The sequence below is a fragment of the Tamandua tetradactyla genome, chromosome 15, assembly GCF_023851605.1.
Source record: "Tamandua tetradactyla isolate mTamTet1 chromosome 15, mTamTet1.pri, whole genome shotgun sequence".
NCBI classification, from domain to species: Eukaryota; Metazoa; Chordata; class Mammalia; order Pilosa; family Myrmecophagidae; genus Tamandua; species Tamandua tetradactyla.
Genome location: NC_135341.1, coordinates 27,553,555 through 27,567,373, shown reverse-complemented (window position 1 = coordinate 27,567,373; position 13,819 = coordinate 27,553,555). Strand labels below are relative to the sequence as shown.

General features: G+C 37.0%; 1 protein-coding gene across 8 annotated transcripts in view; it reads right to left on the bottom strand.

The window, feature by feature from the left end:
- DNAH12 (dynein axonemal heavy chain 12) overlaps nucleotides 1-13,819 on the bottom strand; it is a 313,559-nt gene that overhangs the window by 247,403 nt on the left and 52,337 nt on the right. For 7 of the 8 annotated variants that reach the window (XR_013162717.1, XM_077128914.1, XM_077128917.1 and 4 more), the window contains exon 12: nucleotides 1,133-1,311. Coding sequence is in view for 7 of the 8 variants with exons in the window: in XM_077128914.1 (XP_076985029.1) it covers nucleotides 1,133-1,311 (179 nt within the window). In the remaining variant the exon portion in view is untranslated. Of the gene's footprint in view, nucleotides 1-1,132; nucleotides 1,312-13,819 lie in introns of those variants that run through there. The other variant, XM_077128922.1, reaches the window with a different exon arrangement.

Sequence of the window (13,819 nt, the reverse complement as noted above, 5' to 3'; positions counted from 1 at the left end):
TGCCAGGCACAATGTTAGATGCTTTACAAATGTTATCTGTGATCCTTACATTGCTCTTGCAAAGGAGGTATCATTTTTCACAGTTGGCACAGCTGAAAACTGAGGCTTAGGAAAATAAAGTAACTTGCCCAAAGTCATGGCACAGACTGATTTCAAATTCACGTCTTTAGTATTCTAAATTACATAATTTTCTCACATTGCTCAGGAAAAATAAACACAATAGTTAACATTTACTGAGTAACATATGCCAGATACTATGCTTGATACTATACATATATTAGTTTTATTTTTTTACAGAAGTTACAAATTCAGATTCTTTAGGGAGTCAGATAAGTAGCAAGTGAGTCAGACAAGTTGGATGATGAGTTGGCTGAGCACTGGGTAAGCAAACCAGCAGATCTATATTCCCTGTAAAAAGGCAAGCTGATACTCAGCTGTACTTACAACTGTAGGCCTAATGTGGCATGGTCTTCCCACTTTTTCAAGAAAAATTTAAAATATGGATTATTTTATGTGTGTGAAATACCCTAATTTTGAAATGTTGATAACAGATTCAAAATGTGTTTAAACAAAACACAATACATGTAAGATAAGTAAAACATATCTGCATGACACTTTCAGCAAAGATCCCAATAGTTTACAAATCCAATTTTATAGTCATCCTGCAAATAGATATTATTGTCTCCATTTTACAGATGAGAAAAATAAGCTAGGTCACCCAACAAGTAAATATTGGGGTCAAGAATGTTCCCAGATCTTCCAAATATAACAGAAAACCTATGGTCTTTCCATTATCATGCAACTTGTATCCAAATAGAGGTGAATTTCAGTTTTGTTGTCCTAAAATCCTAGTTGACTTACAACTAGTCCCAAACAATATAAATCAAAAAGCACCCAGCCCAATAAGATTACATAGTAACCTTGTTAGTAGGCACAATGGAGGAAAAATTTTAAATTACATAAAATTTTATGTGATTACATGAAAATTACATAAAATTAAAATTATAAAAAATTACAAAAATTACATAAAATTAAAATTCAAAAATATTTTAATCTGTTTTTTTAATGAGACACTTTTAGCAAGATATTATTTAGTCCTATCATTCTAAGATTGGTGATTAATTACACTTACCATTCATTTTCTTTTCTATGTTTTGAAGCTATGTCATTTAACAATATGTTTGCAAAGGTTCTTGCCTTATTTGTTAGGCCTGTCTTCAAATCTTCGCAATCCAAACGCACCATAGGGAAATGAACCCACTGAGGCAGAAGCATTATTTCTGAGGCAAGATTGAAAAATTTTTCTATAAACTTAAAAAAATAACAACAAATAAAATGCATTTAAAATTTGTAAAATATTTGGAATTTTCTCACTTATCAGTGAAATTCTTAACCATATATACGCAAATTCATTTCTTTTTGCTAAGTGACTAGAATTTTTTTCTTTGTTCTTAAGTCTTCTTTCGCCTTACCCTTTCATAAAAGAAGTTGCCAATCTACTAGTAAACATCCAATGCAATGTCATTACAGCATCAAAATCTGGACACTTCAAAAGGTGAAATACCCCCCTGGGGCTTATCAATGACACCATCCCCAAAGCCAACCCATTTCACTCTTTTTAGGAACAAGCCTATATGATGTGGGAATTTGTGTATGTGACAAATATTTGCCGGTGTCATTAACAATACCTCACTAAGGATTCCAAATCAATCTTCAGGAAAATAAATGAAAAGAATTTTTTTGGTCAAATAATCCAGAAGAATGTCTTAGTTTGCCAGAGCTGCTATGACAAATACCACACAATTATTGTTGGCTTAAACAACAATAATTTATTGGCTCACAATCTGAAGACTAGATGTCCAAAATCAAGACATAGGAAAGACCATGCTTTCTCCCAGACCTGGAAGTGTTCCGGGCATGGCAGTCCTCAGTCACATGGTCTCTCTGGTTTCTCACTTCTAGTTCTCCTGCTCAGTCATCTGAATTTCATCTTAATAAGGCCTCCAATCATACAGATTTAAGGCCCAACCTGATTCCATTTAACAACACCTAAACAGAATCTCCCAAGATTCCTAATTACAAATGTGTCCATACCTCATTCATATTAGTATATTCAAAGATACTATTTAGAAATGGTTCACACACATGGCAATGTGGATTAAGATTAAGAATAAGTCTTTTGTTGGGGTACATGATTCAATCTGCCACACATAGGATGGTCAGGGGTTGAAAGATTCATTTCAAGATGGCAATTCTCCCCAAAATGGTCCAGAGATACAATGAAATTATTTTAAAAAACACCTGTGCTGGGTTGAAATTGTTATATACCCTAGAAGAGTCATGTTCTTTAATCCTGATTCAATATTGTTAGGTGGGATCTTTTTTATTAAATTGTTTCCATGGAGATGTGACTCACCCAATTGTGGGTGGGACTTGTTGATAAGGTGGTTTCCATAGAGATGCATTTCCACCCATTCAAGGTGGGTCACTTACTGAAGTCTTTTATGAGGGAACTATTTTGGAAAAACCTTCAGATCTGACACAGATAGAGACATCTGGAAATGCAGAAATACTCCTGGGGAAGCTGTTTGAAACCACAAGCCAAAGGATCAGAAAATTCTAGCCACATGTCTTCCCAGCTGACAGAGGTGTTTTGGATGATATTGGCCTTTCTTGAGTCAAGATATCTTTCTCTAGATGTCTTAGTTTGGACATGTTTATGGTCTTAGAACTGTAAACTTGTAACTTAATAAATTCCCTTTTTAAAAGCCGTTCCATTTCTGGTATATTACATTCTGGCAGCATTTAACAAACTAAAAGAGATGTTGGTACCAAAGAAATGGGGTGCTGTGGTTTGCAAATACCAAACATTTTGGAGCAGATTCTTGTATGGATAAGGGGAAGATTCTGGAAGAATTGTGTGGCAGTGAATAGGAAAAGTTTGGATTGCTTTGAATAGACTGTTGGTAGAGATGCAGACTCTAAAGATACTTCTGATAAGGCCCTAGACGGAGATGATGCATGTGTTATTGAAAACTGGGAGAAAAGCAGTCCTTTGTTTTAAAGTGGCAGAGAATTTGATTTGACAAAACTGACTACTGGTATTGGATGGAAAGAAGAATTTAAAAGCCACAATCTTGGATATTTAGCAGAAGAGATTTCCAAACTAAATGAGAAAAATGCAGACTGTTTGCTCCTTGCAGCTTATAGTAAAATACAACAGGAAAGAGATAAATTGAGAACTGAACTCTTGGGTACAAAGAAACTAGAAATTGATGGCCTGGAAAATCTGGGCTTCCAGAAAGAGAGACTCCAGAGAATAGTGTCCCACATGAGGACTTAACCAAACATGGAAACAGTCAGCCACTCAGAAAAAAGCCAAGATTGGAAATGGAGTTTTCCAGAAAGGATGAGTGGAAATTCATATTGTTTGATGGGTATAATCCCAGTATACTGCATAAAAAAGCAACAAAAGTGTTGTGGGATCTGAATAAATGAAACCACTGCCAGTCTGGACTAAGAGGGACAGAAAAAGGGAAAAATTGAAGGAAAAATAACTCCAAAGGCAGAACCATGGAAGGTAAGGTCTGAAGCCAAGAAACCTCTGGCAGGAAAGTGAACTCACCTATGCACTCGGAGCAGGTGAGTTTGCCCTGAAGGCAGAGAGTGGGCCTTTCCCTCAATGTTCAGGAAGAGTTTTGGTGCCTCAGGCCTTGCAGAGGTTAAAGCACATTCCTTGAGGATTAAGGAGAGCTGTGTTGCTGTCCCATTGTTCTAAGGGGGTTGAGCACATGTTCCAGACATACCAGAGAGCCTGGGTGCTTCCCTGATACTTGGAGAGGATGGAGCTGAGGTGGTCTCCCTAATGTCCCTCAATGTTGCAACCATCACCCCAGTATTTAGAAAAAGCAGACCCTTGGAAAAGGTAGGACTGCTGCTTTCTAAACCCTGAGGATGCATGACTTAGACCTTGAAATCTAATGGAGTTTGCCCTGAAAGTTTTCGGAACTCTTTGGGTCTGGTGACCCCTATTCTCCTTCCAGTCTCCCCCTATGGCAATGGGAACTTCCATCCTCTGACTGTCCCTCCTCTATATATTGGCAGCAGATAACCTTCTGATTTTTCACAGGTCCATAGTCAGAGGAAAATTTCACCTTAGGACAGACTATGCCTATAACTGACTTTGATGAGATTTTGTACTGTTTTTTACTTTGTTTTGTATTTGTATTGTTACTGAAATGGTTTAAGGCTTTGTGATATTGTAATGAAATGAACGTATTTTGTATATGGAAAGAGCATGTCTTTTGGGGGTCCAGAGCATGGAATGTGCATGGTTGAAACTATTGTGTACCCAAAAAAAGCCATGTTCTTTAATCCTGATTCAATATTGTTGGGTAGGATCTTTTTTATTAAATTGTTTCCATGAAGATGTGACCCATGGAATTGTGGGTTGTACCTTTTGATTTGGTAGTTTCCATGGAGATGTGTCTCCACCCATACAAGGTGGATCACTTACTAAAGTCTTTTAATAGGGAACCATTTTGGAAAAAGCTTCATATCTGACAGACAGAGATGTTTGGAGATGCAGAAAGAAAATGCCCCCTCAGAAGCTGTTTGAAACCAGAAACCAAGGGACCACCAGATACCAGCAACATCCCTTACCTGCTGACAGAGGTGTTCTGGATACCATCAGCCTTTCTTGAGTCAAGATATCTTTCTCTGTATGCCTTAGTTTGAACATTTTAATGGTCTTAGAACTACAAACTTGTAACTTAATAAACTCCCTTTTTAAAAGCTGTTCCAGCTCTGGTATATTGCATTCTGGCACCATTTAACAAACTAAAACAAAATCCCAGAAGAATTCTTTCTGGAAATTGACAGGCTGATTTAAAAATGTATATGGAAATGCAAAGGACCTAGAGTAGTCAGAATAATTTTGAAAAAGAACAAAGTTGGATAATTTATACTACCTGATTTTAAAACTTACTATGAAAGTACAAAAATCAGATGGCCAATTAGAGTAGCTCGAGATTAGCCCTGCTCCATGGGAAAATTAGAGAAGGGACAGGAGGGCAACTAAAGCAGTGATTTGGGAGTGCAGCTAACCTGGGAGAGCCTTCTGCACCACATGGGGAAGCTCTGGTTGCAATGGCAGAGGAACTGAGAGGCAGAGGGCTGGAGCCTGTTGCAGAGGTGCAGAGCCCACAGGAGTGCATGGACAGGAGCTGGGGACTGGGAAGTAAGCCAGGCTGCATTCTTTGGGTGCGCTACCCTCACCAGCACAGCCCCATGACCCGTTGACTCACCCCATACCCCATGCACCTGAACCCCATCACTTGCTCCCATTCCCTAAACTCCAGGCTCCCCCACCCCAGCAGCCCCCAGTGCATGTACCTGCTCCCAAACCCCACCCCAAGTGCAGCCCAACCCACCTCTCCTGCACCCCTCCCAAATACTACCTCTCCTCCCTGTTCCCTGCAGGCTGTTTGCCAGCATATAAAGGTTGTGGACACTAACCTCCATAACCAGGCTACCCCTGCTCCCCTGCCCATAATGTGGCACAAAGTACATCAATCAAGATATTTTTCATGCCATAGAGACAGCAGAAGATCATTAAGCATATAATAATGCAGACAGATATAGCCGTGACTAATGACCAAATTAAAACACCAGAGGAGACACAGGTGTTGGACAACTAATCAAAGATGTTCATTCAACTCTACTTAATAAAATAAGTGGGATAGCAAATGATATAAAGGAGATCAAGAAGACATTAGAAGAGCATAAAGAGGAATTTGAAAGAATAAACAGAAAAATAGCAGATATCACAGAGATTACAGACTCTATTGATCAAATAAAAAACATACTAGAGGCACACAACACCAGATTTGAAGAGACAGAAGAAAGAATAAGTCATACAGAGGACAGGATAATTGTCTTTGAAGACTCAAAACAGCAAATGGCAAAAATGATGGGAAAAAATTGAATTGGAGCTCAGGGAAATGATAGACAAAACAAATAGAAGAATCATTGGTGTCCCAGAAGGAGAAGAGAACAGTAAAGGGCTAGGAAGAGTAGTTGAGGATACAATGTGGGAAAACTTCCCAACCCTGATAAAAGACATAAATATACAAGTCAAAGAAGCCCAAAGAATTCCAAACAATAAATCCAAACAGGCCTTCCCCAAGGCACATACTAATCAGTCTGTCAAATGTTGAGGAGAAGCAGAAAATCCTGAAAGTGGCAAGGGAAAAACAATCTACTACATACAAGGGAAAACAAATAAGACTAAGTTCAGACTACTCAACTAGCACCCTGGAGGCAAGAAGGCAGTAGTGTGATATATTCAAGATCCTGAAAGAGAAAGACTACCAGCCAAGAATTCTGTACCCAGCCAAATTGTCCTTCAAAACTGAGGGAGAGATGAAAATTTTCACAGACAAAGAAGTCCTGAAAGAATTTGTCAATGACAGACCAAACCTACAAGATATACTTTAAAAAATTCTGTCAGCTTAAAAGCAGACAGGAGAGGGAGGTCTGGAGGAGGGCACAGAATTAAAGAGTACCACACTAAGGGTAATTTAAAGAATACAAAAAGAAAGAGGGAAAAGAATAAATAGATCTGAGAAATAACATAAAAAAGATAAGATGGTGGATTCAAGAAACAACTTTTCAGTAATAACTTTGAATGTTAACGGAATAAACTTACCAAGTAAAAGATACAGATTGGAAGGATGGATTAAGAAACATAATCCAGCTATACGCTGCTTAAAAGAGACTCATCTTGGACATAAGGATTTCAAATAGGTTGAAAGTGAAAGGATGGAAAAAGATCTTCCACACAAGCTGTAACCAAAAGAAAGCAGGAGTAGCTATACTAATATCGGACAAAAAAGACTTTAAATGTAGACATCATAAGAGACAAAGAAGGGTGGTATATACTAATTAAAGGGTCAATTCACCAAGAAGGTATAACAATCATAAATGTTTATGCTCCCAATAAAGGAGCTCCAAAGTACATGAGACAGACATTGGCAAAACTGAAGGGAGTGATAGATGTTTCAACAATAATAGTAGGAGATGTCAATACAACACTGTCCTCTATGATAGAACAACAAGACAGAAGATCAACAAGGAAATAGAGAAGTTAAATTACTTGATAAATGAATTCAACCTAACAGACATATATAGGTCATTGCACCCCAAAGCACATTCTTCTCTAGTGCTCATGGAACATTCTCTAGAATAGATCATATGCTGGGGCACAAAACAGGTCTTTATAAATTTAAAAACACTGAAATTATTCAAAGCATTTCCTCTGATCACAATGGAATGAAGCTGGATCTCAATGACCACCAAAGAATGAGAACGTTCACAAATATATGGAGATTAAATAACAAACTCTTAAACAACCAGTGGGTCAAAGAAGAAATTGCTAGAGAAATCAGAAGGTCTCTGGAGATGAATGAAGATGAGAATACAACTTATCAGAACTTATGGGATGTGACAAAGGCTGTTCTGAGAGGGAATTTTAATGCCTTAAATGCCTATATTAAAAAAAAACAAGAAAGAGCAAAAATTGAGGACTTAACAGCAAACCTGGAGGAACTTGAAAAAGAACAGCAAACTAATCCAAAAGCAAATAGAAGAAGAGAAATAATGAAGATTAAAGCAGAGATAAATGAATGGGAGAACAAAAGAATAATAGAATCAATAAAACCAAAAGTTGGTTCTTTGAGAAAATCAATAAAATTGATGGGCCACTAGCAAGACTGACAAAGAAAAAAAGAGAGAGGATGCAAATAAACAAAATCAGAAATGAGAAGGTGTACATTACCACAGACCCTTAAGAAATAAATCATAAGAGGATACTATGAAAAACTATACACCAACAAACTAGACAACTTAGATGAAATGGACAAATTCCTGGAGATTCACAAACAAGCTACACTGACTCAGGAAAAAATAGAAGATCTCAACAAAACAATCACAAGTAAAGAGATTCAAACAGTCATCAAAAATCTTCCTACAAAGGAAAAAAAAAAACTCCAAATGATAACTCCCTCAATATGGTAAAGCGAATATATGAAAAACCAATAGCCAGCATTGTACTTAATGGAAAAAGACTGAAAGCTTTCCTCCTAAGATCAGGAACAAGACAAGGAGGCCCATTGTCACACTACCCCAGAGCCAGATGGCTTCACAGGGGAATTTTATAAAATATTCCAAAAAGAACCAACACCAATCCTGCTCAAACTTTTCAAAAAAATTTAGGAAAAAGGAACTTTACCTAACTCATTTTATGAAGCTAATATCATTTTTATACCACAACCAGGTAGAGATTCTATAAGAAAGGAAAACTACAGGCAATCTCCCTAATGAACGTAGATGCAAAAATTCTCAATAAAATATTAGCAAATAGAATCCAACAACACATTAAAAGAATTATACACCATGACCAAGTGGGGTTTATACCAGGAATGCAAGGATAGTTCAACACAAGAAAATCAATTAATGTAATGCAGCACATTAACAACTCAAAAGGAAAAAAATCACATGATCATCTCAACTGATGCTGAAGAAACATTCGATAAAATTCAGCATCCTGGGAGGGCAATAGTGGCTCAGTGACAAAGTGCTTGCCTGCCATGCTGGAGACCAGGTTCAGTTCCCAGTGCCTGCCCATGTTAAAAAAAAAATCAGCATCCTTTTCAGATAAAAAAAACTCCAAATGATAACTCCCTCAATATGGTAAAGCGAATATATGAAAAACCAATAGCCAGCATTGTACTTAATGGAAAAAGACTGAAAGCTTTCCTCCTAAGATCAGGAACAAGACAAGGAGGCCCATTGTCACACTACTATTATTCAACATTGTGCTAGAATTCCTAGCTAGAGCAATCAGGCAGGACAAAGAAATAAAAGACATCCAATTGGAAAGAAAGAAGTAAAACCCTCATTATTTGCAGATGATAAGATACTATCCTTGGAAGATCCTTGATATAAGATCAAGTATCAAGATCTTGTTACTTGGAAGATCAAGTAACAGCAAATTTACTTGAGCTAATAAATTCAGCATAGTGGTGGGATATAAAATTAATGTGCAAAAATCAGTAACATTTCTATACACAAGCAATGACCTAGCAGTGGAGGGATATAAAATTAATGTGCAAAAATCAGTAACATTTCTATACACAAGCAATGACCTAGCTGAGGAGTCAGTTAAGGGAAAAATTCCATTTAAAATAGCACCTAAAAGAATCAAGTACTTAGGAATGAACTTAACTAGGGACATAAAGGACTTGTACACAGAAAACTACATAACATTGCTAAAAGAAATCAAAGGATATCTAAATAGGTGGAAAGACATTCCCTGCTCATGGATAGGAATGCTAAATATAGTTAAGATGTCAGTTCCTCACAAATTGATCTACAGATGCAACACAGTACCAATCAAATTCCAACAACCTGCTTTGAAGATTTGGAAAAGCTAACTAACAAATTCATCTGGAAGTGAAAGAGACCCCAGATAGCTAAAAGCATCCTAAAAAAGAAGAATGAAGTGGGAGGATTAACACTCCCTGACTTTAAAACCTATTATAAAGCCACAGTGGTCAATACAGCATGGTTCTGGCACAAACATAGATGCATTGACCAATGGAATGAAATCGAGAGTGCAGAAATAGGCCAGCAAATCTATAGTTAACTGATTTTTGACAAGGTCCCCAAATCCTTTGAACTGGGATAAAACAGTCTTTTCATAATTGGGCATGGAAGAGCTGGATATCAATAGCTAAAAGAATGAAAGAGGACTCCTATCTTACACCCAATACAAAAATTAACTCAAAATGGATCAAACACCTAAACATAAGAACTAGCACCATAAATTTCTAGAAGAAAATGTAGGGAAACATCTTCAAGACCTAGTAATAGGAGATAACGTCCTAAACTTTATACCTAAAGCACAAGCAACAAAAGAAAAAATAGATAAAAGGGAACTCCTCTAAATCAAATGCTTCTGCACTTCAAAAGACTGTCAAAAAGGTGAAGAGGCAGCCAACTCAATGGGAGAAAATATTTGGAAATCACATATCAGACAAAGGTTTGATTTCCTGTATATACAAAGAAATCATATAACTCAAAAAGAACGAACAACCCAACTATAAAATGTGTTAAAAATATGAATAGGCATTTTTCTGGAGAGCAAATACAAATGGCTCAAAAGCACATGAAGAGATGCTTATTTAATTGCCATAAGGGAAATGCAGATCAAGACTACAATGAGATACCTATAAGAATGGCTGCTATTAAACAAACAGGAAACTATAAGTGTTGGAGAGGATGTGGAGAAACTGGGACACTTACGCACTGCTGGTGGGAATGTATAATGGTGCAACCACAATGGAAGACTGTTTGGTGGTACCTTAGGAAACTAAATATCGAGTTGCCCTATGACCCAGCACTACTTGGTATATACCCAGAAGAGCTGAAAGCAATGACACAAACAGACATTTGCATACCGATGTTCATAGCAGCATTATTCATAATCGCCAAAAGATGAAACAAACCAAATGTCCATCAACAGATGAATGGATCAACAAAACGTGGTATATACATACGATGGAATATTGTGCAGCAGTAAGACAAAATGATGTCCTAAAGCACATGACAAGATGGATGAGCCTTGAGGACATAATGCTGAGCAAAATTAGCCAGACACAAAAGGACAGATACTGTATGATTCCACTTTTATGACCAGCATAAAGGTATAATCAGAGGCTTATAACACAGAATATAGGAGACTTAGAGATACAAAGAAGGTAGAGATGGGTGAACCTTTATCTAACAAGGTTAAACTCCAATGTAAGGGAATAGACAGGAGTGAAGGTGGTTCTCTAGTGGGTCTAAAAGTAATATTAGCATTTTGAAGATGAACAAGATTGAAAGGGGTCATATAGACCTACATGTCCCACTGATTCACACTAGACATATGAATTAGCTCTCACAAGAATTCCTTCAAAGATATGATTCTTGTACAAAGAGTGTTTAAATCCAGGGTACAGAGGGAAAACTACTATTGCATGCTCTGAACTATGTTCAAAAGGAAACCATCAGCACTACCACAGCAACAGCAGAGGTAAATAATGGGGGGAGGGACAAGAGTTAAGAGGAGGTTTAGGTTTCTCATTTAGCGAGGGTGTATTTATTGATTTTCTTTCTCTTGGGAATAATGAAATTATCTAAAATTGAGAATATTGATGGACTGTGGACTTTTGGGCCCTCTACATGATGCCCAATGAATGCAGATGGCTATAGGAAGCACTGATGGAGAAGTAGATTGGCAAACGACAGTATATACTTATGAATGAAGGTTGTACTGCTGCAAAAACGAACAAAGTCATGAGATGCAATGATGTGAATGAACACGTGGAACATTTGGTGAGACAAAATAAGCCAGAAACAAAAGAATAAGAATGGTACAGTCACCTTTATACAATGCTTATAAGAAAACAGGGGTCTAGATTGTAAGCTTTTAGGGAAGATCCATTAAGTCTGGAATGGTGATTATTATTTCTGGATTTTGAGAGGCTGTTTTATATATGTAACCTGATATTTAGCAATAAGAATGAAGCCAAACAGGTTGGGGTTAAAGTAATTCAGAACATAGGGGTAAGGAAGACAGTGTGTATATTTTAGAATCACACATACTCTTTGAGACTAATGGAAGAAAGATTTATTTGGTCTGGAACTGAAATTTTCTGTACTGCAAAATATAATTCAACCTCTCTGTATAGGTCATTTGAATAATTGAAACACAGGAAGTACAGAATAAGAAAGAGAGCCTTTAATCCTGTATAGACTATTGTAATGTCTGGATACATCCTAGAATATATTAAGTAGATAATCAAAAAGTATTGGCAAAGTCCTCTGAGGGATGGGAGAAAGAATATGGAACTATTAAACCTTGTCATCAAGGAATCCCCTGATCCTGTGTTAAACTTTAGGGATACCCAAATCAATAGGCCATGCCCTCGATCATGAGGCTTACTCTTGAGAAGTTTATGTAACTAGCAGAGAAGCTTAGACTACCTATAGGCATGCCTAAGAATTACTTCTGGAGAACCTCTTTTGTTGCTCAGATGTGGCCTCAGTCTCTCTAAGCCCAACTCTACAAGTGAAATCATTTCCCTCCCCATACATGAGACATGACACTCAGGGGTGAAAGTCTCCCTGGCGACATGGGAGATAACTCCCAAGGATGAATCCAGACCTGGCACCACGGGATCAACAATTCCATCTTCACCAAAATGGGGAAAAGAAGTATAATTAATAAAGTATCAGTGGCAGAGAGAGTTCAAATAGAGTCCAGAGCTACTCTGGAGGTTGCTCTCTCGCAAGCTTCAGGTAGACCTTGCTACCTATCATAACCCACCAACCCCCAACCAGGACCATTCCAGCCAATCCTAAAGAACACCTAGGGCAATATATAAGATTCCACAAGGGTTCCATGCACCAGAGTAACTTTCCAGAAACCTACAATCTCCAGATGGGTCCTTGGTACAGAAAAGTCCTGAAACCCAGCCCAGCCTCTCCAGAACATCGGATAGTTCCATCTCCCTATCTCATATTAGTGACAGACCCTTCCAATATGAAAAATTGAGAATCATCATAGCCAAACACCCCTAAAGAGAGGTATGAAAAGATCAAAGGTGATGATGGAGTTATACAGAGAAGATAGGATTTAACAAATAAATATGAATGCTGAATCATTAAATTGATATCTCTTTCAGTCTCCAGTATTTTAGAGCAGCTAGAAGTAAAAACGTGAAATTGTAACATGTCAAACTCTGAAATATGCTCTACAACTAATTGTGGTTTTTGCTTTGAAATTTATAGCTTTTTTGTATATATATATATTTTTTCACAAAAAAAAGAAGGAAAAAAGTCGATCGTAATGATTAAAAAAGCTCTAAGCCCTCTAGCCTCCTATATTCTGGAGCAGCTAGAAGGAAAAATATGTGAGGATCGTGTGGTAGCCCATGACAAACTCTGGGATCTGTCCTGTAACTACTTGTTGAAGGGTGCTTTGAAAACCATTGCTTTTTTACTTCTTTGCTTTGTATATATGTTGTACTATACAATAAAAAAGTTAAAAATTAAAAAGAGTACAAAAATCAAGACAGTGTTGTATTAGCATATGAATAGATGTATAGATCTATGAACCAGAATAGAGAATCCACAAATAGACCCACAAATGTAGAGTCAATTAATATTAAACAAAGATTCCAAGATAATTTAATTGGGGAAAAGGTGGTATTTTCAATAAATGATGCTGGAATGGCTGGATCCCCATAAGAAAAAAAATTGAACCATGATCCATATTTCATACCATATACAAAAATTAAATAAGTATCATAGACCTAAATGTAAAAGCTAAAACTATAAAAGTTCTGGGAGAAACATAAGAGAAAGTCTTTGTGAACTTGGAATAGACAAAGAATTCATTAAATCTGAAATTGCCTCTTCTGAAAAAAAAAATTGTTACAAAAATGAAAAGGCAAGCCACAAACTGGGAAATACTATTTTGAATAAAGGACTTCTCACAGAACCCAGGTATCTCACTCCTAGGAAGAGAAATGAAAGCATATTTCCATGCCAAGATTTGTATACAAATGTTCATAGCAAATTTATTTATAATAGCCCCAAACTGGAAACAACCCAAATGTCCATCAGGAGGTAAAAGATATACAAATCATTGTATAAAATGGAACGCTATTCACCAATAAAAGTAATCAACTACTGATACACACAATAACAA